The sequence below is a fragment of the Diplotaxodon limnothrissa genome, linkage group LG15 (assembly GCF_057381915.1).
Source record: "Diplotaxodon limnothrissa isolate DT_005_m linkage group LG15, D_limnothrissa_male_GT1.1, whole genome shotgun sequence".
NCBI classification, from domain to species: Eukaryota; Metazoa; Chordata; class Actinopteri; order Cichliformes; family Cichlidae; genus Diplotaxodon; species Diplotaxodon limnothrissa.
This window is the reverse complement of record NC_140610.1, coordinates 16,821,407-16,849,052: the sequence shown is the minus strand read 5'-3', so window position 1 is coordinate 16,849,052 and position 27,646 is coordinate 16,821,407. Positions and strand designations below refer to the sequence as shown.

At 38.8% G+C, this 27,646-nt stretch overlaps 1 protein-coding gene across 1 annotated transcript; it reads left to right on the top strand.

Annotated features, from left to right (window-relative positions):
• Positions 1-681: 681 nt before the first annotated feature.
• LOC146617335 (vesicular inhibitory amino acid transporter-like) lies at positions 682-12,664 on the top strand. Its single transcript, XM_085372495.1, has 8 exons — positions 682-785; positions 1,093-1,783; positions 8,103-8,239; positions 8,447-8,573; positions 8,966-9,168; positions 10,122-10,359; positions 10,623-10,785; positions 12,345-12,664. The coding sequence occupies exons 1-8, from the start codon at positions 682-684 to the stop codon at positions 12,662-12,664; spliced, it is 1,983 nt and encodes a 660-aa protein (XP_085228621.1).
• The last annotated feature ends 14,982 nt before the right edge of the window (positions 12,665-27,646 follow it).

Genomic DNA, 27,646 nt, shown 5'->3' with positions numbered 1-27,646 from the left:
TGGACAAAAAAAAGTTTTAAGTTAAAAAAAAACTGCTTGTAGTTTAAAGAATGAAGTGAGATGTGAAACAACACGAAGCTCCATCTGTTGAAACAATCAGAGACGCTGATACATACATATGGCCTGCACATTAAAGTTAAAGATGCACGATATTTGGTAACTAGAGGTGTTGGTACCTCCATATGTTGGGTAAAAAGAAGGATTAGACTAAGGCTGGAATTAAAGCAATTTTCAAATACAATGTTATAAACATAAATGATAAATTAGGATAGAATAAATTACTTTATCTTACTGCTGTTTGGCAGCAGTAAGACAAATGTAAATGTAGTGGTGTAGGGTTGTCTACGGGAATTCAGGGTGTTTCTTGTTTACTTGTTTACAATGGCCTCCACTCCCTGAGTGTACTCAGGGCCATTAGAGCTGTTTACTTCTTCCCCGCTGAAAGCACTGGCATATTATAATGTTACAGCTCATCAACCTGTCAGTCAATTCACACACCTGTGACTCTGAGTACTTACACAGATGTGCTAATTTGAGTGAATATGTTACTCCTGTATTTGTGTGTGTTTGGGTGAGAATTTTTGTTTGGGCTTGTTTATGTGTCCAGTGTAAGTTAAGCTCCCCCGGAGGCTAAGACCTCCAAAGACAGAGAGGCTTACTCTGCAGACACGAAGGCTGAAGATGGGCTCTCTTCACTGGGCTCGTGGGCCTGAGCAGCCCTGGAGTGCTGCTGGGTCTCTGTGGGGATGGGCTATGTCGAGGCTGCACCTGGACCGAACAACAAGGTTAGTGACATCATGCGATATATTTATTTATATAAATTCACTTTAAAAATGAACTATATTTTACAGTAATGTTATACATATAATAACATAACTTTCGTGAACTTTTATAGATTCATTTTCTCACAACTGATATAACTTTATTGACGGTTTGAGATTTATTTTCATACTTCTTGATATTTTTCCTATTTTGTTATCTGTCTGAATATGTGTGGAACCTCTGGAGGAGTAAAAAATTATTTAGAAGTTCTTTGTAAAATGAAAGATGGGGGAGGAATCATGAGCTCTCAAAGGAGGTTTTGATTTACAGGTTCTTTCAAGGAGATGAAGAGATGCTGGTTTTGACCCAGAGTGATGAGTTAAACCGAAGTTACTGTGAGGACAACAGATCAGCCTTTAACAACATCACAAGCAATATTAATCCACATTTTGATGACAGAATAAACAGCAGACCGTCATCAAGAGAAGACAGACGCAAAGATGAGCCCTCTATAGCAGCTCATAACAGAGCCACCAGCCCCTTAGGATGGGAAAGCCCAGCCTTTAAAGAAACCAGGGCTACTGTAATCTCCACTGGAACCAAGACCTTCACCATAACTTCCGCTGTCTCTACTGAAGAGCCCTTTTGGTTGGAAAATACCAGAAACTATGAAAAAGAAAAAAGATTATCTGAGATGCAAGGTGAAAAGATGGGAAGCGAGAGTTGGGAGAATCAAGGTTCCAACCAGAACCAGGGGAACAAGAAGAAGTCCATCAGACCATCTGGGCTTCCTAGAGGGAAAGTGGTAAAATGGAGAGTTTCAGGAGATGTAGAGAAGAATCAAGAGGGGGAGAAACCCGTAGAAGGGACGTCTCAGCTCTGTACACGCCTTGAAAAACAGAGTGGAAGCATGAGTTTGGTTACTTCAGTTCAGAGCCCTGAAACCTGCACCCTGGGTCTGAACCCCTCTCCCACCATCACAGCCTGGGAGGCTGGCTGGAACATCACCAATGCTATACAGGTACACTAATACACACATGCATGGTTAAAATGCTTTCCCTAAAAGAAAATATAACAGTTCTTATGCCCTGCTTTAGAAGTTCATGATGCCATACCTCATGTAAGTGATTTAAAAAAAAGCAGTAAAGCAGCAATACAGATAATTTAGGTCGTTACAATGCAGCACATTTTTCAGACTTCCACTTTTATAACTTTCACGCACCTGTATCATGCCAATCAACCTTTCCTACAGCTACAGACACACAATCCTTGATTTGTTCCCTGCCGAATGAATGCAATAACTCAGCATGTTGCTAGTATGACTTATCCAGTTATGAAAAGACATTAGTCAAAGTTATTTAATCCAGTTATTGAGTGCTTTTACTCAATTCAGATTTTTGAGTCAGTGTTTCAGCATTTAAAGCGGCAGCATTCAAACAGGACTTTAAAGAAAGCCCTCATGTTTGTCTTCTGATAACACATCTTTTGTTAAGTGCAGCTGAAAATGCACCACATCTATTTTTCCTCTGAAAAATGACAACTCGAAATGCCAACTGTGAAGGTGTTAAGCTGCACACGTCATTCAAAAAGCATGAAGCAGCCTATTTCATTTACTCCTTTTGTGTTTTTATATTACTGAACAATGCTTTCTTTTGTCTTGCAGGCTGTTTGTCAGGCACTTGCGAGCCTTGATAATTAAATTAACTGTGGATAAAATCGTTTTTAAAAAAATGGCAGTTCACCGGTCACAGCGTGTCCTCGTGGCAGTAATGCTAATAGCTTCTCTTGCTCTAAATGCTGGGCTCTATTCAACCACTGCATTCACGTAAATGCGTGTGTGTGTGCACGTGTGTTTTAACTGAATAACTCTGGTGTAATTGAACAGTGTCACCGGAGCCATAGAGAATGCTTTATGACATTAGGGTAGGAATACTGTGTATGCATCCATACACAGTCATATGCAGGTAAATGCTGACTAATTAAGATGCAAACATGTTCCTTCGGGAGCGGAGGTACATTTGCATCAGATGCTTTTGTGTTCGATTGCTCGAAACTCTTACTGTTAACCCCGTTGTATAAGCACATAACACATATTCTAGCACATGATTTTTAGTAGAGAAGTATTTTATGTGCTTGGTTTGTTTACGGCAGTCTATATCTGAGTGCCAGATTTTTTTTAATTCCAGTTTTCCTTAGAGACTCGGTTTCTGTGCCAAGCAAGCCACAGAATCCTGGTCTCCAGTGAAAATTCAGCTTGTGATATATACTGTATTACTGATTAAAATTGCTTATTTAAAGCTATGGCTTTTTAAATGCTCCCAGCTATTTATTTTAGCTCCAAACCCCAGTGTGATCTGAATACTTTTTATGTAGCGTGTTTTTACCTCAGCACAAACACTTTCCAGGGTTGTTGGATTGGTTAATGTTTTATAGGTTGTTCATTACCTGCAGCCCTCTGTCTCAATCAGCGACCTTGACTAAATGAACTGCTCAGTAATGCTTTCACTTGAGGTTACAGATGGTCAGGTTATGGTTTAATATTCACTGGATACTAAAATATTGAACAGCGACGAACAATCACATGGCAGCGATCAAAGACAAAGGATATCTGTGGTGTGTAAAGAAATATTATGGCATTAATCACAGATCTGATGTTTGGCTAACAAATGTCTAAATAATGGGAAAAGAACAGCACTTTTATCTCCTATCAAGGCTAAAAAGAAAATATGTACTTTCCTGTGGTGGTTTATTGATGCCAGTATAATTGACTGTCTGCCAGCTTAATAAAGTTTTTATTAGAAAGTAAATTTGCTGCCAAAATGCAAAAACCAGCTCCAGCTCTCAAGGCTCCTGACATGGGAATAATGAAACTCAGTTTGATTTCCAATCTGATTGTTAATGAGGCAGCTCCAGTTTGTGTGTCTTTGTTTCAAATTAGAGATATGGGCCTTATGTTATTGAGAATAAGAATGGCTGCGACTGACACGCTTTCTGTTTACAAGTGATATTTTACTTTAAGCCACACTGAAAAATTTAAGTCGTCGTGATTTTCTGATCTAAACAGAAGCCAGAGGGGAATAAATGTACTCGTTCTGTTTTGGAAAGATGGTTGAGAAAAGGAGGATCTGTTCCTTTATTCTTTTGCTTTGCTTAGATTAAAAACTTATTGGGATGCTACAAACTGAATGTCTGTTTTTCATTCGCCCCGTTTAAAAAAATGCTCTTAATGAACTAATTGCATCAGATTTTTACATTTCAAGTTTTAAACGATCAGTGAAATGATAAATCAAAAATAACGACTATAGCTGATTGTTTACCGATGAATAGGCTAATCGTATGCAGACACTCTATAAACTTCTGTCTACAACATGACAACGAACTCACTGAGCAACACTACACGCTCATGTGACTTTTCAGTTACAATATAGATACTCTATAAATCAAATATGTTTTTCAGTCTAGATATATCGTGATTTACTCTAAAAAGAACCATAACTGAAAAATATGAACATCAAGCCATCTTAAACAAGTGAACTTACCAACTCGTAAGTCTTTGCTAAAGAAATATATGATAATATAATAATACATATATTCACCAGTCACTTTATTAGGTACACCTTTCTAGTACTAGATTTGACCCCCTTTTGTCTTCAGCTGCTGGAAATGCTCCTCGGGCATTTTAGTTCATTAGTCAATACTGACATGATAGCATCACGCAGTTGCGGCATATTTGTCAGCTGCACATCCATGTCAATCTCGCACTCCACCACATCCCTGAGGTGCTCTGTTGGATTAAGATATGGTGACTGTGGGGGCTATTTTAGTACAGTGAGCTTATTGTCATGCTGAGAAAAAACCTGAAACATCACTTTGAGATGATTTGAGCTTTGTAACATGATGCGTTATCCTGCTGTAAGCAGCCATCATGCTTTGCATAGTGAGATGGACATAGTCAGCACCAAATTCTAATTATATTCAATGTATTCAATTCTATATATACCAATGACACAACAGAAATTGTGACTCATTAGACCAATGACCAATTTTGTAGCCCCATGTGAATTTTAGACTCAGTTTAATCTTCTCAACCAACAGGATTTGCACATGGTGTGGTCTTCCGCTGCCGTAGCCTGCCCGCTTGAAGGTTCGATGTATTGTGGATTCAGAGACACTCTTCTGCATACGTTGGTTGCAACAAATGAATTACAAATTGCTGTTGCTTTCTTGTCAGCTCAAACCAGATGGGCCATACTCAGACACCAACAACCATCTGACATTACATATCACTTCAAATCACCTTTCTTGCTTATTTAAAGGCTTGATTTAAACGTCCACAGATAATCTTGACAACTTCTTCATGCCTAAATCCATCGAGTTGCATATGCCGTGTCATTAGATTCAATGAGCATCTCCCTGTTCCTAATAAAGTGAAAAGAGAAAAACAGCAAATGCATGAATTAGGCACATCCATTTGTTGTTTTATTGATTTTTCTAATGCAGGTTTGATTGAACTTGAGAACAGTTCTTTGTTCCTGGTTTTAAAAAAAAGTCATGTTAAGGTTCAAAAATTGAGGAAGGGTACAAGAGGTGATCGAAAAATAACCACACTGGTCCGGCCGGGTGAAGTCAAACGAAGATTTTAATTCACACGTGGGAAGATCACTGGAAACAGCAATTGATCTTCGACTTACTAAAGCACAAACAATTATTTTATAACATCAGGGTTTGTTTACTGACGCCCCTTCATGCGTCACAGATACATTTTATACATAGATCAGATCAACACCACAATGACTTTTAACCCAGAAGATCATCTTCTATTTTCATGGCTGGTACTTTCCGTTCTTGTCTTAAAGTGAATTGTTCCTCTTTCTTGCCGAGACATGACTAATCTCTCCTCTAAATAAATCTAACTCATGTGTGTGTGTGTGTTGACCTCACATGCTCTTTGTGTCACCTCTTCACCTACTAACTGTCTGTGTCTCGTCCTCAAATGCTCTTTCTCAATTCACCTGTTGCACTTCTGACCTTTCACTAGACCAGAGGCTCACTGAGACTATGTGTATGTCTTCTACTAAATAAATGTTTTAACCAAGAACCTCTACTAAAACCTTAATATAAAATGACCTGATATAAGTGTTTTGTAAGCATGTATTGCAATTCCTTCTATGTTCTAGTTTTCCCTCAGCATGTATCACCTGAACAGTCACGTCAGTGAAGCTTAAGACCTTTAAAGAACCTGAACATCAACTCAAATAAGCACAGATATGCAATATGTATAAAATAGTTATAACTGCACCTGGAATACAAAATTAATATAATAACTTGTATGCATAAACATCTTAAGGCCATCTTAAAGCTATCTGTTACATTGTTAAAGCAATGATCATACTGCAGATTATATTATGCTGGTAAAATACTTTTTGTTCATCCCCACAGTCACTTTCAGTTATTTAAATGTCAAACCTGCCTGTTTCAGCATCATCTAATCCCCCCATGGCAGAAAATAAGACATTTCTCTGTCACTTTTTGCCAACTAGGCATGTCCATGCATAAAATACTGGCCATGACCTGAGGGGCAGGAGCTGAAATCTAACTCAGAAGTCCAGGCATGGTGCAGTGAATGTGCAATAAACTTTATTCTATTAGCATGTAATGCCAAAGAACTCTCACTGTTTTGCCAATGCTTCCTGTGTAAGATATGAAAGAGTATAAAGGTAGTATTGGGTAAATAGAAGATACTAGAGTTGTCATATTGTGGCAGAATAAAAGGGGGTAGGGGTAAAACTTCTTCTACAGCTTCTCTCGAGCCAATCAGGGATTTGTTTCTTCTTTTATTGTACCCCTTTGTGATTGGAAGCTGCTTTTGGTTGTACTCAGAGTAACCAATTAGGAATTAGCTGGCAAAAACACAGAGAAACAGAAGTGCAGTGAGAGCGGCGGGGAGATGAAATCAAATACTTGAGCGTCAGATTCCTCTCAAACTGCTTTCATCCCCAGCAGCTCCATTTGAACATCAAAGCTCTATCAGCATATGCCTAACAGTCACCAGTTACAAAATAGCAACTTGAAAGAGAGAGAATGTGTCTCTGTCTGTTTATGCATCCACAGTGTGTGCTTATGTCTGCTCTGTGATGTGCTTCCACAACTCTTTCAGTGAGACTGCATATCTCCGTGTTCCAACATTCAAAACACAGCAACTCCATCAAAGTAGCTTGTTGTCTCCTCTGATCTTCCATCATCCAACCTCATGCTCTCTGGCGCTGAGGCTGCACCTCTCCTTCCAACCTTCTCTCCTGTCTGTGTCCTTCTCCTCCTCCCTAGTCTCCCTGTTTTTTCTTTTCTTTTCCTCACCTCCCACTTTCACCTCCATTCCCTCTCCTCCATCTTCCCTCTCTGGCAGTGACTTACATTTTCCCTTGGTGATGGGCCAAAGCTCGACTCTACTCTTCCTTCTCCTGCTGGTCTCCTGCATCCTCAGACTCTCCAGGCATCCAGCCAAAACTCTTCTCTCGCCTCCTCATCATCCAACCATGAAGAGTCCTTTCATCTCTTTGCTCTCGCTCTTCTCCTCAGCCATCCTTTGCTCTTCAGTTTCCACTTTAGGTTGTGAATTTTCACATTAAAAAAAAAATATTTTAACGTATGTATGCACGATCCTAATCTAACTTTGACTAAGATTTCTTGTCTTTGGGGTCTCATGATGATGATTATTGCATGAATTTCAGTAATGCTGATATATTCTTTATAATAATATCAAACCTTTCAATTACATTTTTTAATGGAATTTTATTTTTATGGTACCATCTCATGAGAACAGTCATCTCAAGGTGGATTATTTTCTAAGATAATGATATTCCCCCACCTTCTTTCTGTCTATAATTTAGCTTTGTGTGCACACAAAGAAGAAATTACCCTCTGGGTTGTAGTGTACTTTATCGATCTAGGTTGTTTATTTCTGAATTATCTAGCTTGGTAGAATTCACATGTATTAAAAAAAACCTCCTGATGTGAGCGGTTTCATTTAAGATGATCTTTAAAATGTGCAAATTTGATTTTGGCCTGAACTTTCACTGAAAATGTGCATCTGTGATGTGTGACTATGCACAATTTATACACTGAAAAACAGAAACAAAACCCACCATCAAAGTTTGTTTTATTTTGAGTAAATTTCTCCCTTCAAAGATGAAGTAACGACATGCAGATTAAGCCAGAAATTTCACCCTTACATGATCTTACATGAACATCTAAGCTGTTTTTGATTCGTCTGTCATTTCGAGCTTTTCTTAGCCTACTCGTAAACCTACATTTTTTTAAATGCACTTTTTCTTTTCTCAAAGGGTATCTTTGTGCTGGGTTTGCCCTTCGCCCTGGTGCAGTCAGGTTATGTGGGTCTGGTCCTGTTGGTTCTTTCAGCGTGGGTCTGTAACCACACAGGAAGAACCCTGGTGTCCTGTTTATATGAAGAAGAAATGAGGTAGAGTTTCTTTCACATTGTTATCAATATCAATATGACAGTGCCTGTTGTGAGCACATTACTAAAAGTAACCTTAAGTGTCTCGTTTTATGAGATACTTAAGGGAACTGTTACATTTACCAAATACACAAGCATTTTAACAAAGTAATGAGGCCATTACTAGTTCTGTTAAATAGTTGTTTTTGGTATATTTTTGGTATATTTCAGTGGTGGGTCTGGGTCAGTTTCAAAGGTCCGGGTCCGAACCAGCTATCAGGACATTATGGAGGCCTGCTGCAAAGGACTGTGGCCGAATTGGTCTGGAGTTGGAGGTCTGATGGTAAATGTAGCTCAGGTAACACGCCTTCAACTGTAACACAGTCCTTTATTTTCCTTTTTTTTCTTTTTGCTCTGCAATATAACGTATGAACTCGAAACTTTTCTTTAAAGCAGATGAAACAATCAAACAATCTTCTAAGTTTGTGGCAGAGTCTTAAAATATTGTCACTTTTGAGAGAATTCAAAAAGAATCTTTATTCAAACTGAGTTGCACTAGAAGATAGTGAAATTACATCATTCTACACTGAAAAAAACCTGAAACTACTTAACTTTTAGATAACTCAAAATCTAACAATATTTAAGATGCACTAATATTATATGTGTATCCAGAAAAAGGCCATTTATTTACTTTCTTACAATATACAGTAAATATATGAAGTAAAAATATACGTCTGTGCTGTCTTTCAGGTCATTGAACTTTTGATGACCTGTACCCTCTATCTACTCGTCTCTACAAGCCTGTTGTTTGACAGTTTGTCCTGGGTGGCTGTTCCTCGATCAGTGTGTTCACTCGTGTCTCTGGTGTTTCTTCTGCCCTGTCTGCTTCTGACTGATCTCAGACCAGTTTCCACTCTCAGCCTCCTCTGTTCCCTGGCTCACATACTTATCAGGTGACAGAATAAAAGAAGCAACTCATTTGTCCCAACACTCCAGCAAATTTGTACTGGCTGACCTGATCGCCTTAAAAACTCACCAATCATTTTAATCAAGAGAGGAAGGCGCGCTGTCTAAATTGCTCTCTCATTCTCGCTCGTGTGATCGCGGTGCAGCTGCTGCTGTTTAAGTCGTCTGCTCTCACCTGCTACACGCCGCTGTTCCTGCTTGTTTGATTTATTTCTAACACCAGGTGTCTTGCATGAGAAAAGAAGCACGGAGTTGCGTCTATGAGCTGCCAGGGTTCTTACAGCTGTCTGATCTTTTAAAGCACACACTTTGACTTTCAGTTCATGAAAAACAGAAATTGTAAAGCCTGGGTTTTCACTCCACTCTTTGGCAGTGCTGGTTAGATTAATTCATCGTGTAATTAAAACCATGTAATCATAAAGTGCTTTGGTGTAACTGGTTGAATATCAACATCAATATATCCATTTTTTTTTATTAGGTAGACTGGATGAATAAGATATGATGACATCAGTTAGTATGACTCATTTGTATCAAACTACAGTACAGTGTGTTGAATTCAGAGTTTAGTGATTTATGGTAAATCTGTAAATTAAACTATTCTCATACTATTACATGTACTTTCTTAAAATTAATGCATTTCTAAAGTGTCATCCGGTACAATTATTAGTGTTTTTTTCATTTGTGTAGTGGGCTAAAATAGTTTAAGATGTTGCTGATAGACTTTGATTAAACTGTCTCCTTCAGAGAGTTTAATTTATTACCCCGTTAATAATTTCTGCCTTTATTTGTTGTGTTTTTCTTTTCTGCAGTTCATCACTTTGTTCTTCCTCTCGGCGTAATTAGGATTTTTACGCCCCACTTTGTTGTGTGTGTTTATCACTGTGCTGATAAATTTTTAATTAATCAGTTCTCATTAGCTTTTATTTTGTCTCACTCACAGCCTATTGGTCATGCTGTACTGTTTGAGTTGCGCCAGCAGCTGGTCTTGGTCCTCTCTGTCTCTCTCTGTGGATCCAGAGGACTTCCTCGTTTCCGTCGGTGTCATCATCTTCTCCTATACCTCGCAGATCTTCCTCCCTCCTCTAGAGGGTAGTATGGAAGACAGGGGACAGTTTAATGTCATGCTGGGGTGGACCCATGGAGCAGCTTGCATCATGAAAACTATGTTTTCCCTAATGGTTAGTGACAACTTGGAAAACATATGATTGCACAGGCTAACAAGCTTCAGTTAAATGATGGTCAAAAGCGGGTTTTTAAGTTTGTAACATTAGCATGTGAGTTTGCAGTAGCACTTCCCTTGCTTAAAGCTTTTCATTCTTATTATTTTGCTGTTAATACACATGCACGTTTAAACAGAGCAGAAATTGTATCTCGCAATTAAGGTTTGATATAACTGATAAGTTGACAAACAGACTGGCTGATTGTTTTCTTCCTCCATTAGGCGGTGTTAACCTGGGGACCAGAAACCAGTGAGGTCATCACAGACAATCTACCCTCTGACCTACGACCTCTAGTCAATTTGTGCCTGCTGGCTAAAGCCCAACTGTCCTACCCTCTGCCATTCTATGCTGCTGCTGAAATACTGCAAACATATGTGCTCAGAGGTAAAACCAAAAGAAAACCCAAACATAACCCCTAGTGCTGTCTCAGTACATACTAAAACTAACAGTGGGTCACTGAAATTAAAAAGATGTTCAAATGTTCATAAGCTACTGCGATTAAAGGCAGTAGTGCTCTGGTAGTCTGCAGGTGGCACACTGGGCTTTGCAGACCCACGTTTACATGTTGTGGATGTCTGTTTGTCACCAGGAGTTAGTGTCAAATATATGTGGGGGTGTTGGTCCTTAGGTTTAGCCTAGTTTAGCCTTTTTTAATTTAAAAAAAGCATGCTTGGGAGCTAACAAGGAACCATAAATCCACTGTAAAGTCTGCAGAGCATGCAGGTCACATGTTGCTTTATCAAGCTGTGATTTCTTCCAGATATTTTGGCCCATAAAAGACAAGCTCAAACTTAACGCTTACCCTTTCAAATGCCAGTAAATACAGATCAGTCGTATTTCACCTCATGCTGTGAGGTTACTCTTGAACGAAAGACTACATTAGCCCAGATGTCAAAAATAGCAACCTGTTTCTATAAACCCTTTAAACCAAGTCTGCCTAAGACAATTTATGAGCACCCAGCTGAGATGGCTTTTTAGCCACCCATGCCTGTAGTTGGTGTCCACCTTGCTTCCCACATGGGGCCATTTAACAGAGGCCATTTTCGTATGATAATAGCGGGTTAAATGTGGATTTAATTAATAACAGCCTGTTCTGTTTGGAGTGTCAAAGCCATTCCAGTGAGCTAGCATGCACAAAACCAGAACACTGGATTGTCTCAATGAAACAGTACTACACAGTGCTGCTGTTAGTAAATACACCTTTGTTTACCCTGTAATGGCACTTCAAAATGCCTACTGTCAAAAGAGTCTATAACAAGTAAAACTATGATTCCCAAGAAGGCAGTTTTGGTAAATCAATGTGACAGCCTTTTAGGAAATAGAAGCAGTTACAGTGACTAAACAGTGTCAGCAGATGTATTTAAAGGCTTAGTGCATTTTGATGCTGTGAGAAATATGATCAGACAGTGAATAGCTAAAAATACTTCCAATACGTTCAGCCACGATTGAACACATGACTAACAGAGAGTGTTTCACTAATGATATTAGTGTAACCATTTGAAGTAAGAAAAAAATTACAGTAAGTCAAATTTAATAAGGAAAACCCTACAAATTAGGCTAAAAGTAACCTACAACACGTGCCAACTTTCAACATACTGGTGATGGGTCACCATAGCTAAACCTTTCATAGTTGACTGTCAACAGTTATGTAGTCATCACACTACTCAATGATGATTTAATGATGCATGGCTAACAGTTTCCAGTCATTTAGTAATTAAAGTCACCACGCAGGTGCAGGTGGAAAACAATGAGTCAGAGTAGGATGTTTCGCAACCCCAACTGTAATCCAACCAAATCTAATGGCTGTGGTTGAGTAACACCCACTTATTCAGTGATCCATAAATTGAAAGACCAAACAACAAAAGCTTCTTTGATAGTGAATATAAACCAGTTACCAGTTACCACTGTATATCTTTTCAACTTCTCTGGTTTAATCCCTTCAGATGCTGCCATGTCGTCTTACTCCAAACACCGAGGTCAAGCTGTATCTCGTCCTGCACTTGTGGTCCGCGGCGCCTTGTTGATGACATCATACTTGCTGGCTTTGCTGGTGCCCAGGTTCTCCCTGTTGATGGGTCTGACAGGAAGCGTGACCGGGGCGGCAATGACACTCATACTGCCGTGTTTATTTCACCTTAGACTGCAGTGGAGCCGCCTTACTGTGAAGGCCCGACTGATAGATGTGGGTATTCTGAGTCTGGGGGTCATCTGTAGTGTGTCTGGTGTGATTTGTTCAGTGAAAAGGCTACTGGAAGGCCTATAGGAGGTGAAGATGGATAAAGGCAAAAATTTGCTAATAGCTTAAGTCAGTCACGTTAAAGAACAGCTGCGAGTTCTTCTTTGTATTTATTCCTGGATTAAAATAATGTATGAGCAGATATTTTCCCTTCTGTACTTGTCAAACATAGTTTACAGTACAAATAAAAATAGGCACGCTGTTTTTCATTTTCTGTTAGTCTTAAAAGGCTTGTAAGGTATATTAGGATCCAATAAACGTACAAATTGTACTTTTTTTTCTTTTTCTCTTTATTTGTTTGTTCTGAAAACTGTCAATGAAGAATAATGTACAAAGGTCTAGAGCAGAGGTGTCCAACTCCAGGCCTCAAGGGCCGGTGTCCTGCAGGTTTTAGATGCGTCCTTGATGCAACACAGCTGATTTAACTGGCTAAATTACCTCTTCAACATGTCTTGAAGTTCTGGAGGCCTGGATTAACTAATCATTTGATTCAGGTGTGTTGACCTAGGTTGACGTCTAAAACCTACAGGACACCCCTCGTCTTGAGCCACCCCTTATTTCTTTATATTTTGCTTGGAAAACAGGAAATAGTTGCAGCGATTTTCTGAAACACATGCAAGCATGCATGAAAATACAGTATATGAGGTGAAAACAGAGTCTTAACATTTCAAATGAGCTTGAGAGTCAAGATTTGGTATGACCACCGTTACATCTTTCTTGTAACTTTGTAAGTAAGTCTCCAGGAGTAAGTCTTAGCTCTCCAGGCTTCTTCGTCGTCTGTCAGGCACATGCTGCTTCAATAATGTTGAGGTCCGAGTTCTGGGGATTGCAATCCAAGACTGATAGTGTTTCACTGTGTGTTGTTTATCCAGGTATGCTTTTATGTAGTGATGGGCAGATGAAGCCCCATGAAGCACTGAAGCTTTTCATCCAATTGGTTCACCCCAACGCGAAGCTTCATGAAGCTTCATTTGCTCTAGCAGGACACCTACTGGACGTAAAAATAATAGCTGGCATGAATTTGAAGAGTGTGGCATTTTGCACACAGCCTGTAAATGTCAACAACAAAAGGAGTGTGTAAAACATGTATATTGTAGTGATGGCAGTATACTGTGTATATTTATAGTGGCAGTATGGGAAATGATTATTTGGAAATGCTTGAAATGGAAATGATCATTTACTGTGAGGTGAGGTGTGGTTGGGGTGTGGACAGTGGTTGTGCTTTTGTAACGTTGAGGTATGGACAGCTACACACTGAGCCTCAGTCCTGCCTGTTCACATTTTATTCTGTAAAAACTAAATTTTCACTGCTTTTATGACCTTTTTAGTGGGGAGAACATAGCTAGGATTTAATGATTTAACAAATCTTTTGAATCCTTTGTCCTCCACAATGCTAAATGGCTGGGAGTCCTCAATCACCATGCTGACCAGGTCTTCATCTATTTGAGATTGTTCTCCTGAGGAAAGACAATAAAGATAAAGCACAAATATAAATATCACATACGTAACTTATAACAGTTGTATAATATTGTTATATCATTTAGTAACATTACTGCATGCTATATTATCATGGCATTTGATGGCTCACCTGGTCTTGCTCCACAATCGGTGTTCCCCTTATTCTCATGCAAAGCTCTGTAGTGCCTAAGCATGGATGAGGTGTTGTTGTTATATCCCAGCTCCCTGGCACATAGAAAACACTTCACCTTGTACAAAAGTCAAGACAGCTCAACATAAATTGTATTGCACCATCAGTATCATGAAAATACATCTTCTGTAGAAATTTACATACCTTGTTGGGAGGAATAAGATCAAAATGTTCCCACACAGGGGAGGACATCCTCCTCTTCTTAGCTGGCTCCATTCTCTCCTGACTTTCTCTCCTCACTCTCATAAACCTCCAAACGGTCTCCAAACTCTCACTAACCGCAACTCTCCATCAAACACCCACATTTTTGAATGAAGTCTGAGGGGTTTATATCGCTGTCATATCTCGCGGCAAAGTTCGAACCACTTCATGAACCAGTCACGTGGTACAGCCGGGCAGCGAGGCTTCGGACGTCATCATTTTCAGCTCCTCCCATAAATGAAGCAAGCCTCGATACGCGCTTCGCGGAAACGCCCCCTCCATTACTCGACACACGCTCCGAAGCCTCGATACAGAACGTCCCATCACTACTTTTATGCATCGGTAGTCTGCTTGAGATCATTGTCATGTTAAAAATGAAGAGATTGACATTCAGATGTTGTTGTTTTTTAAATGGCACTGCATGGTGGTTAAAAATTTGATGGTACTTTACAATGTTCACAATTGCATCACTTTTGCAAACATTCCAACATCACTGAAATGCACCTTTCTCCTCCATTTTTTTTTATATACTGCCAATATTTCAAATCAAATATTCCAAGTTTGGACTCATTACTCCATAAGACCTGCTTCCACTGATTTTCAGTCCACTTCTTGTGTCATTTGGTTTGTTCCCTGTTTGGTCCGTGTTTCAGTTCCTTAAGTGTGACTTCTTGAGAGCAGCACTTCTACTTAAATCACCTCTGATGTGACTTTGGAGAACAGTAGACTCATACTGAGATTTTTTTTTCCTGTTTCTTAAATACATGACTTTGAGATACAGTCCATCTTTTATCCTACACTTTTTTGACAGACACATAACAGTGCTAAATTGTGTGAGTGCTAAATATTTGGCTAATAGATCTTTGGGAATGAAAATTCTCAGTGAACATTTTTTAATATTTTGTTTTCTTTTTTTATTGCACTGTCAAACCGTTTTATCTTTGCAGTTTTGCAACAGCGAGTCATTAACAGTGCCTAAAGATGCCATTTAAAATCAGTTCTTTGCAAAGTTGTCTGAGTTAGCTACTTTCAAAGGTCAGTTTTAAAAACAAATAAATCATTAAAATCTTCTGAAAATGTTCAGGTAAAAGGACTGGAATGAATGAAAATGAGTGAAAAAGTGACCAAAGAAAAAGCCTGGAGAACTATTGCTCAAAACCACGTAAAAATTAAAGAAAGTCTGGCTCACTGGAGGCAAAACATAAAGAAATGAGGGGTTATTCAAGACATTTGCAGTGTTCATACATTTTGAATTGTTACTCTGAGCATTGATGTAAAGTTAAGAAGACCAAGTCCAGTTGATTCTGGACAAAACTGATATTGTGACCTTTCTGTTGTTAGATCTGCTAGATTATAATCTGCATGTAGGTGAAAAAATATAGAAGTGTAAATGCATTTCATAAAAGAAGATAATTCAAACATGATCTTGAAACCTCTTTTATAGATGATCTAAATCAGTGTATGTGCATGCTGTGATCTTCAGTGTTGAATGTGTGTGAATAAAATTCATTTCCACCACAGAAGAGTTGAATTATTCCATAAAAGCAAATATTCACTATTGGAAGAAAACTACTGCTACATTTATGAGCAACAAGCTTCCTCCTCCATATCGCATATTCTGATACTTTTAATAGAGAGCATTTTGTGGCAATAGGCAGACTCAAATCCCACAGTTCCAAGGGTAAATGTGAATGCTGAGACTGAATCAAGAACATGAAGTGAAAATCAGCAAGTCAGCTGTGTGTTTCTCATGGCTTCTGATGGAGTCATTGCTCACAAATGGCCGTGGCTGTGACATTTTATCGACTACAGCAACAAACCTTTAAAATATCATTCCCCACACAGACTTGTTATGGGAAGACGTAACGAGAAAGAGACTTAGGCTTGACCTTGACATCACAGACAAATTCTTTTCCTTAAACAAGAAATTGTCACAGAGTGGGTAATATAATATCAAACATGGTTAAGGGTTTCTTTAAGAGATGGCAAAAAGAGTGTAACATATGTTGTAATTTAAACTTAAAGATATACCCTTTAACTGTACATTATTATTGTAAAACACAATTGTTAGATATAAAAATGTATGCACCTTATCGTTGTTGTGAAACTAATCAGTCTCTGGGGGGAGTAAATATGAAAAATTATTGCTTATCTACTTCTCCTGGGCAGGAGAAAATTGACTTGTGTTTTTCCAATGCCTGAATTTTTAACATACACACACACACACACACACACACCTATATATATATATATATATATATATATATATATATATATATATATATATATATATATACACACACGTGTGTGTTTTGTGTGTGTGCAGGTGGGAGTGATTCTGGGTTTGGTTTGGCAGTTGTTTGTGTTTTCAGCACGCTGTGGAAGTGGACTGAAATGAACTGAGATAGATTAAAAAAAACCTAAAAGAACTACAAAGGAAACCAAGGTAGTTAAATTTTTCACCATGTTAAAAAAACATCTACTGAGCAAAAATATGAACAGTGAGAGGAATGAAAAATGAAAACGGAAAAGATAAGACTGAGAAAGGGCAAACAGAAAGTGACAGTTGAGGAGGAGGGGAAGAGAAATTAAAGTTTTCTGTGTTTCTTGGAACTCTATTCGGGGATATGTGATAACTCTTAGTCAGAGATTCTGAGTCACTGGTGAGACAAGCAAACACATACTGTGCTGCACTATAGTAACGCTGAAAACAAAGCAATTCGTGTAAAAGTTATAAATTTTCCTCATAAATGTTGGTCCGCATTGACATAGTATCATCCAACCTCCCATTCCAGCACATCTCGATTGGGCTGAGATCTGGTGACTGTTTTGGGGTTTGTAATATAGTGTACTACCCTGCTGTAAGTAGTAATAAGAAGCTAGATGCACAATACTAACGTGCCTAATGCTTAGGTAGGCTGTGGCAATGAAAGGATGCTCAGTTGTTGGGGCCTAAAGCCAAAGCATGCCAAGGAAACATCCCATTAAACCACCAGCAGCAGCCTGAATGATTAATATAAGGCAGGATTGATCCATGGATCATTACTGTGTCCACAGAATTCTGACCCTTCCATCAGAAGTATTAGAGTTATTACACTTGTGTAGTGACTGGATTTTCTTGTTTCAGTTTTTTATAGTTTCAAAATGTTTAGTTTTCATTATTATTAACTTATTGACAGCATATGCCAGTGACAAGATTTAGGAAAATCAGTGCAAGGATTATAATAAAAATGCTGAACTTTGTCCAAGAGTTGATTCTGTAAGAACATCCCAGTAAATCAGCAGTTTCTGAGCACAAACAAAGTCACTTAAATCACCTTCCTTCCCCATTTTTATACTCGGTTTGTACTTCAGCAGGTCATCTTGACCATGTCTACATGTCTAAATGGGTGGAACTGCTGCCATAGACAGTTCAAAACACAGGCATAGCTTCCAGGTTGGAAAAATAAAACTAATGTGGAAGTGCCTGAAAACCTTAATTCTATCTCAAGACCACCAAATTTCTATTAACCATGGTTGCAAAAAGACTTTCATTCCTCCGGCCATGATTGGCTGATTAGAAATGTGTGTTAAATGGCAGATGAACAGGTGCATCTATATAATAAAAATGTCTCTGGGTGTATGGGTGTCGTGTTACAACCTTATTCTACTTTGAGACACACACATACTCAGTTGACAGCTTGACAAAGTCTTTAAGCCAACACCTGCCACGTCCATATAAATATCATAAGACACATGTGTGTCTAGCCAGAGGTCAGTTTCATACGGCGATGTGGCAGGAACACGACAGCCCACACCAACACATCGCTAGAAAACAGCCTGTGAAAAAAGATTCAGACAGGAGATTACACCTAAGACCTCCTTTGTATTTTTGCAAAAAAATGTTTTATAAATACTCCATGAATGTCCAACAGCAGAGCCAGTCCATTCAGATCAGGAGAAAATAAATTAGTTCACGTCTCACTGATGTCAAATTTTAACAGTGAGATAGTGGATACCATGTGGTGTCCAAATGGGTGGAGAAAAATGGATGAGAGTGCAAAGTGCTCATACTTGTCCAAAACATATCATGTGCAGAGGGGCTCTTTTAATTTTTGCTGAAAACAGCATTAAACTACATGGGGAAAAAACCATTGTACCCTCTGCAATGATAGCCCGCTGACCTCAGAATCTATTGATTTATCACAAAGGAGATTTAATATCTTGTTATCGGTCGTCGCTGCGGTCGCCCTCCAAAATTGTATTTAATACACCTGGACCTGTACTGTGCAATGATAAATGATGCTATTCATATGCTGGTTCTTTGCCATACCCTTTTGGTTCCGGTGATTGCATTAATAGCACGTACCTGAATTTCCAGAGATCTCTGTGTATCATTTTTGAAAAATTACTTCTAGATATCCATTGTTATACTGTAGTTGCTCATGCTTTGTCACCCAGTAAATTCACAAGCAGAGTATAGGTCTTACTGGCTGTGATTTAGCCTGAGCGTGGGTTGGGTTGTGCCATGTCATCAGGGGTCAGGCTGGAAGGTTGTTTCAGTCAATCCCACTGGAGCCAATTATGTGGTAGAAGTATGCACTCACCATATTGAGCTGCTCTGAATGAAGCTGTCCACCGTGTTACATTTGGCATCACAGCTACTGTCCTTCAGCTGGGTGATCAAGGTTTAAACCTCTATGAAGGCAGGCATCTAAACGATGTGCGTTAATGCCTGGTGACAATGGCATTCAAAGGATTTTTCTTCTTCCTCTGTGGTAAACACGAAGCTACTGCCAGCAATCTGTTAACTTTTAAGCTGTTTTCACATATGAATGCCTGAAAATGTCAGGAGAATCAGGTCAGGACATTGTCACATGTTGTCCTTTGTCACGTGTAGCATATAGCAGAATACTGAGTCAGATGAGTTCTCAGTGCTCTTAATAAGTTTAGGCAAGATAGCGTTCCAACTGGAGTATTTAGGAGGCAGGACACACCCTTCCCCAAACTATTTATTACCTGTGCCGTTCTCACATTGGTATATAACACAGACTTTGTACTCGAAAGCTCAAAGGTTAAAGGCCATATAATTGCCTAAGATTTGTGCTCTCACCTGTTCCTCTGTTGGGTAGCCTAATGTCTAGAAAGGTCTAGAGCTGCAAGAGAGTTGGGAAAACACGTTTAGCTAAAATAAAAACTGGAACCATCGTGACCACCAGTGACCATATAAAAAGCATGAACTACTAGCATGTGTAAAGGAGGAACTCACACACAATGGTAGCAGCTTCAGCGCCTGTTTATTTACAGTGTTTGTTTTTTTCAGCGCACTTGCAGCTAAACCGCTTTCACTCACTTAAATCAGCCCTCTGCTTCATGCTCTGTCTCCGCCATCTCTTCTGTTTTGTCCAGGTCCCAGCATCCAACTGGGAGGCATGATTAGATGATGACTACCGGCTGTGGCAGCCTCCCCTGACGCCACACCCTGAACCCACTGCTACCCTCCCCCTGCAGCTGAGCCACAAACCACATCCTGCCACAGTATGTCAGTGCTTAGCTTGTTAGGTACATTATTTTAGTTGGTCTATGTTACCCACAAAGATGTAAATGGTACATTTTTCTTTGCCATTGTGTGGTGTGATCAGAGCTTTGGCATCTTTAAAGATGCTCAGTTGCAGTCAGTGTCAAAGCAGCACTATCTAACTTTACCAGGGATGCTGTATAAGATGTAAATAAAAACAGAATGCAATGATTTGCAAAACTCATGAACCCATATTTTATTTATAATACAACAAAGAAAACATATCAAATGCTAAAGAAGAAGTGATGCTACACAGTGATAAACATGGCCATGTCCCAACTTTTTGGGGGATGTGTTGCTGCCACCAAATTCAAAATGATCATGTTTTCAGAAAATGGTACACATAACATTTGATTTGCTTTTTATATTCTATTTGAAGAAAATATAAGTTTTCAAAAGAGAAGTCAAATCATTACATTCAGTTTTTAAATCATGATGATGAATCATTATGTTTAGAATTTAGACAGCATCCACCTTTTTAGGAATAGGGTTGTGCAGTGTATAGTTGTAGTTTTTCTTCCTGCACAGGCAAAATAACTCAAAATGTGTTCAAAAGTTAGAGGAACTCTGGCGTGCCTTTTATCAATTTTCACAGATGCCAAAGGAGTTTCGGGAGTAACGTAGGCTACACCTTTATCAGTACAGGGTTTTTACTGCCAGAGGCATAGAGAGCTTTCCAAGACATCTTCACCTGCCTAACAAAGAAAGTCGAGCACTCCTGCTGCAGCAGAAAACAGATGAAGAGAGGAAGTGAGCAAAGGGGTGAGAAGAAAGGGAGATAGAGGTGGAAAAGGATATGAGAGGAGGGAGAATAGAAAAAGAGAGGGACAGAAACAGAGACCGACACAGAGATCAAAAGGTGAAGATGGAGGCGAGATTGTCAGTGAGAAAGCGCCAGAGGTACTGTAGTAAAGTGAATTAGCTCCAGTGGATAAGGAGCTCTGCGCTGGCTGCCAATTTTGCTAATCCCTTTAACATCTGGCTGGCTAAGACACTGTGTATACGTATGTGGGAGTGCCATTATAGGCCAGCTTACACATACATATATTTATCAGTTTCGCTCTGCTCATAAGGTAAGGCAATGTGGGTGCACATATGGGAATTTATACATTTGTGTATGTATATGTTATACTATGTGTCTGCGTGTTGCCACAACTGCTTTCAGGGTAATATTTCCTAAATTGTATTACTGAAGATATTTGACCAATATTTTAAAAAACCTTTTTATTTAAGTCCAGTCGATAATGTGTGCAAAACATTTGACAAGGTTCAAACATTTACTTTCTTCTCCATGACTTGCTATCAGAGAGCCATCTGACTTATTTTTTAAATTTTGCAGCATAGCATACCCCCGAATATGAAATCAGAAAGCCATTAGTGACATATATAATTTATCAGTTGCATCAGCTTAGTGTGCATTCACACAAAAAGGTGCATTTATTTTATATCATAGCATAAATAGCATGTATACTGTTGCCTTAAAAGTAAGTACTGCTGAGGTGGAGGTTTGTGTTCTCGGAATATTTCTTGAGTATCTGAGGTCTTAATCTTGATGATTATGGCTTATACCGTATAAAAATGTGTAATCTACTGTCTCAAATTATCAAAATATCAATTAAACAAGAATTTACAATACAGAAATGTCCAACCTTTTAAAAGTCTTCGTCCACTCACTACTGGGTTGGGGCTCCTTTACCAAAGATTCATGCAATCAGTGTGGTGCGGCATGGAGGTGATCATCTTGTGGCACTGTGGGTAGTAGGCCTGGTAGTTGGCTTTGTTGACTTTAGATAAAATACAGTGTACAAACTCCATGAACATCAGGCCCCCCACATCATCATAGACCACAGAAACTTCACACTGGAATTCAAACACCTTTGAGTCTGTGCCTCGCAACTTTTCTTCCAGAATCCAAGATCTAGACTTCCAAGAGGAACACAAAATTTACTTTGGAAAACTGAACAATAATCCAGTTCTTTGCCTGCCCTGCTAATGTATGTTTGATGTCTGTAGCTGCTGTCCTGTAGGTAATTGTGAATGGTGGCTCTGACTCCAGACTCAATCCACTCACTGTGATGCTTGAATCAACTTTTATTGACAGTCCTCTCGTGGTGGTGGTCATTCATGATGCATGTGCACCTTTTCCTTCCAGCACTCTGTGAACAGCCAGCATTTTCAGCAATGACCTTCTGTGGTCAGGCAATGATCACTCTCCTTGTGGAGGGTGTTGATGATGGTCATCTAGAAATCTGTAAGGACAGCAGTCTTCCTTGTGATTGTGGTTGTGTGTACTCAACTAAAGCAGGAGTTACATGGCTTTTATACTGTCTGAACAGTACTTTATTGAAACAACATGAAATAAACTAAGGTGTAAGCCTAAATCATCAATATTTATTTATTTATTTATTTTTTAAAGGGCTTGAAACATTTGACTTTGATATCATGAATATAGGCTATATGAAAGTTTTGGGGGGGGGGTTTTTATGTACTTATAGGACCAGATATTGTGTACAGCCTATAGGGATTGTATTAAATTCTGTCATCTGAAGTTAACAAAGACACTGTGCCTATTCAAAAGCTGGGGAGCTATTCCAAAAAACATATTTTCCATAAGAGAATTTCTTTGTTAATTCTGTGAATAATCAGGAGCTCTGCATTGTTGGCTCAGGCAGGCTTCAGATGGTGCAATTCTGTGTAATATGTCAGCTGGAGTGCCTTAAAATTGGAGCAAATGCAACAAGGTTCAGGACGGGGCTAATGCGGTCATCTTTTTCAACCCAGGCTCACATTCTCAGAACTGTATTTTAGGCAAACTGCACTTGACCAAAAGTTCGCTTTAATCATTGCCAGAAAAACGTCAGATACATCAAACTCGACTTCAAGTTCACATGTTTAGTACATCACTTTGCATTGTGAAGGTCAGGAGTCAGCAATGCCGGTTTTCAAATGAAAGTTTCATGGGTGTTGCACTGAAATGCTAAAATCCTGGAGAAGTTTCACTGTCTAAAATTCTTGGGTAGTGTTTGTTTGACCCAATTTTAAATGTGCATATGTTTTTCCTTTTTTGTGTATAAGTGATTGTAGACCGACTTCTTTATATTCCTGTTTTGGGTTTTTTTTTTTGCAGCTGCTTGTGGTTTTTAATGCCTTTGTTATGTCAATTTATCACTCAACTCCAGTGCCAAGTCTCCTAATGATTAAGATTGGGAAGTGCTTAACAAAGGGGAAGAGAAATAAGGTTGCCAGAAACTAAGAGTGTATATACTCATTACCATTCCAGTTTTACACTACATATTTCACATAATTATGGAGAGTTTGGAGAAAATATATTAAATTGAAGGATGTAGTAGAGCATGCTAGGTGGGTCTCTGAGCACTCAACTTGGCCCGCGCATTATAATAAAACCACTTTGGTCAGCTGGCACTGTCATAAATATTAACGAGTTATGGGCAGTGCTACAAGTCTATCAGTGCTGTACTCGCTCATTCATCAGACCAACTCATCTGCAAATCCATCCTTGGCAAGACTCTGCTTTATCTGAGCTCACCAGTCCACATCTCCACCAGCTCCAGCAATTTTCCCCCTCTTCCTCTCCTCCTCCCTGAAGCTCACACCTTCTTTGGCTGTAACCCACTCCACTGTGCAGCTGCCAGCAACTGCAGTGAGTTCCAAAATCCCCCAAATTGATCTTTTCATCCCAGCCATACCCTTTAAAAATAGGCTAGTCAAAACACTTTCAAGTTCCCGCACCTGCTGTCTTCCTTAGATTTACAAACCATGCTAGCTTTTTCTTAATTTATCTGCTTTCTTTACTGTACACACTACTGTATACACCTCCGATTTCCTCCAAAGCCCCTCTTCCCCCCCCCCCCCCCTCTCTTCTATAACGCTTAATCTTAGCTCTGCCCCTGTCCCAGCAATAATAAATTCATATCCCACTAACCTACAAGGTTAAACAAACATAAATTTAAAAAATGACAATGTTGCATCGCTGACCATAGAATAATGAGACCATTATGATAATTAAGCATCCTAATAAGCCTGAGTCATATTTAATCTCTTTGAGCACGGGGTCAGCAGATGTGGAGGATTCCTCATTACAGAAATGCAACAAATGGAATCAACAAAAAAAAATGTCCTCTGGGGTGAACACCAAACATTCAGTTGTTGTGATTACATACCTAACGTATTATAATCCTGACATATATATACATATTTGGCTTAATTATTATTATTTTTTGCTGACATTTACTGTCAAAACCCTTTGAAACAGTTGGAACCTCAGGGATGAAATAATCATCTGAGATTGCAACATCCTTGATTGACTCATCTTACTTTAAAATGTTGGCATTTAGTTAACTATTCTTTTAAACTAGGAAGAGGCTCAGAATCAGTATAGTGGCCAGAAGCATTAACATGCTGCTAGTTTTGTGGTATGGTTAATTCTCAGTCACTGTACTATTGACCAAGTCAGAGGTTTACAGCATTTCTTGCGGCATAGGGGCTGTCCACTGCTTCAAATGCTTAGATTAGGTTAAATATATTTTCCAATTCAATTCTTTTATGTAACGCCAAATAACAGCAACAGTTGCCTCGAGGCGCTTTATATTGTAAGGTAAAGACCCTTCAATAAAAAAAGTAAACACAGAAAACCCCATCAATCACATGACCTCCTTATGAGCAAGCACTTTGGTGACAGTGGGAAGGAAAAACTCCTTTTTAACAGGATGAAACCTCCAGCAGTGACCAGGCTCAGGGAGGGGCGGCCATCTGCTGCGACTGCTTGTAATGAGGGGAGAAAGTGCCAGCTTGATGGCCTGTGGCACATAGCCGATTAATAGAGGTTGATCATATTTAAAATTCAAAACATTAATTAATGGCAGGACCTCTTTGTGCAGTCTTGTATGAATAGGGTATTAAAGATTGAGTGATGGGTTGGAGGAAAAACTGAAGTTGACTTACAAAGATGAGTCGGAGAAAAAAAGTCTAAATAAATATTGATGGTATTGAAAGTAGCTGTTCATAGTGTCTGATGGTTACTGAAGAAATTGGTTACTGTACTTATTACTCTCTCTTTTTGTCAGCCTGGTTAGTGCTGAAGAAGTGCGTTGTGTGTATTTGACTGCAAGTTATATGCTCATAAATTACAGGTGTGGGAGCAGAGCTTTAACACTTTGGACACACATGCCACATTTATAAGACAAAGAAACTAGACAAAGCATGAGAAGATTGAGAAACATGCAGTATTAGTCAACCGAACACCTAAACAAACTGCAGATAGAGAGGCAAACAAAGGGCCCGTTAAATTTTATATCGCACAACCCAGAAGTAGTTTATGAGGGAGAGCCATAAACTCATGAAGTTACAGCAAACACAGTTAGTAACCACTCATTTATGCTGTTGGAATAAGACAGCTTTTATTTTAGTTTTTACACTCCAGATGCACCGTTCAAAAATAAATATTGTGGTAATTTAAAGCACGCAGCGTTTCATTAATTAGTGTGGCCATGACTTTTAGTCTCACCCACATCTGTGGGTCCTTTTCTGTGTTTATATATAAAAACAACTTTTATATTCTAAAGAAGTAAATATGAAAAGCATTTAAGGCCTCAGCCACAGAGGTCTACAAACTGGTCAGTGACTCCTCGGCAACGTCTGGTAACTAGGGAATAGTGACTAGTATTTTTCGACGAGTTAGCAAGTGCAAAAACCTTGTGAATGTTTTGGCCGCTAAAAGACTGATTGTAGTTTCTATGGAAGATGCTGACTGCAAACACTTGCTAAATGACCACCAAGCAGTGGCAAAACAAGTCTGCAAACACTCATCAACTACTTGCTAAGTGGTTGTTAGACAGAGGCTGTTTTCAGTGCAACACCATATTACCCATTGGGACCAATTTTACCTAGCAACAGTCCACATCCTCCTACAGCCCTGTGCGAACCAGTCACAAAGAGTTAATATAGTTTTGTATTAGTTTTTAGTTTTATTTCATTTTTGCTTTTTGCTTTTAATTCAGTTTAGTTTTACCTTGTTTCCAGACTGGATTTTTCATTTTAGTTGTGTGAAAACGTATAGTTTTACTTGTGTTTCTATTAGCTTCGGTCTTCAGTTTTAGCCTTTTTAAAATTATTCATTGTGTTGTATATGGGGCATAAATCTGAAGCATGGGAAAATGGGAACATTAGTATAAAACTGCAGACCTTTTAGCAGTAGATTCACAATCTTGTAGGTATCCAATGATCAAAGCCACACCAGGCAAGTTGTAATAAAATTTTTTACCAAACTAAGAAAGAAAATGAAAACTAAGGATTGATTTGATCTTATTTTAGTAGTTCAAGTTTGCAAAATAATATTAGTTAGTCTCATATTTTTTAAGTAGTAAACAAAACTGATTTTTCACATATAGTTTTAGCTTCTAGTTTAGTTTTAGCTAACTATAATAACCTGTGTAACAAAAATGTTTTTCACAAGTGGTTATCAAGGGGTTAAAACATACAAAGAGTGAAAAGTGATAAGTGAAGGTAAGCTCCCCAGCAGCTTAGTCCTATTGAAGCTTAACTAATGGATGGTTCATGGTAACCTTTTGCAGCTGTATTATCAAAAAGTAAAGTTTTGAGCCTAATGTTAAAAGTGGAGAGAGTGTCTGTCTCACACATCCAAACTGGGAGTTGGTTCTATAGTAGCAGGCCCTGAAAGCTCAAATCTCCCATTCTACTTTTAAAAAACTCTTGGAGCCACACGTAAACCAACAGTCTGTGAGCAAAGTGCTGTCTGCGAAGTGTTAGGGTACCAAAGTACTATGAGGTCTCTAAGATATGAGAGGGCCTGATCATTTGAGATTTTATTTGTTAGGAGAAGGATTTTAAATTCACTTCTGGATTTAACAAAAAAGCCAGTGAAGAGAAGCAAATATGGGAGAAATATGGCCTCTCTTCCCAGTCTTCACTGTAGTTTTCTTGATCAACTGAAGGCTCTTTATAGGGTTTTCAGCATGACCTGATAATAATGAATTACAATAGTCTAACCAAAAAGTAATAACTGCGTGAACTAGCTTTTCAGCATCACTCTGAGACAGACTGTTTCTCATTATTATCTAATTATCTACTATTCAGCTGTTGGCAAGCGTCAAATGCCATAACATGTTGGCAGCCATTTGCTAACAAGTTTGATCTATCAGCTTGCAAGGTAAGGTGGCTCAGGAGATACGGTTGGTTGTCTGCCAATCCAAAGGTCAATAGCTTGATTCCCTAGTCTCTCTCGACTGCAAGTTAAAGTGTTCTGGAGTAAGAAGGGAAACTCTGTGTTGTCTGAAATGCATCCATAGGCATATGTATGATGAATAAACACATACTAAAGCACCTTATGTAGGTTCAATGTACTTTGATGTGAAAAGGGAAAGAAGTATCAATCGGTCTATTAATCATGTTGCTGATAAAGTCAGTGTTGTATGCACTGCCCCAAAGTATTTGAAAAATCATTTTTACATATTTAAATAGGTCTATTTGTACTGCATGGCACTGAGCAGAAAAGCATCCCACTTTGCATATTTTTCCCCTTAATATTAATTAACAATTAAGCTATTCATAATACAGCCATTTATGC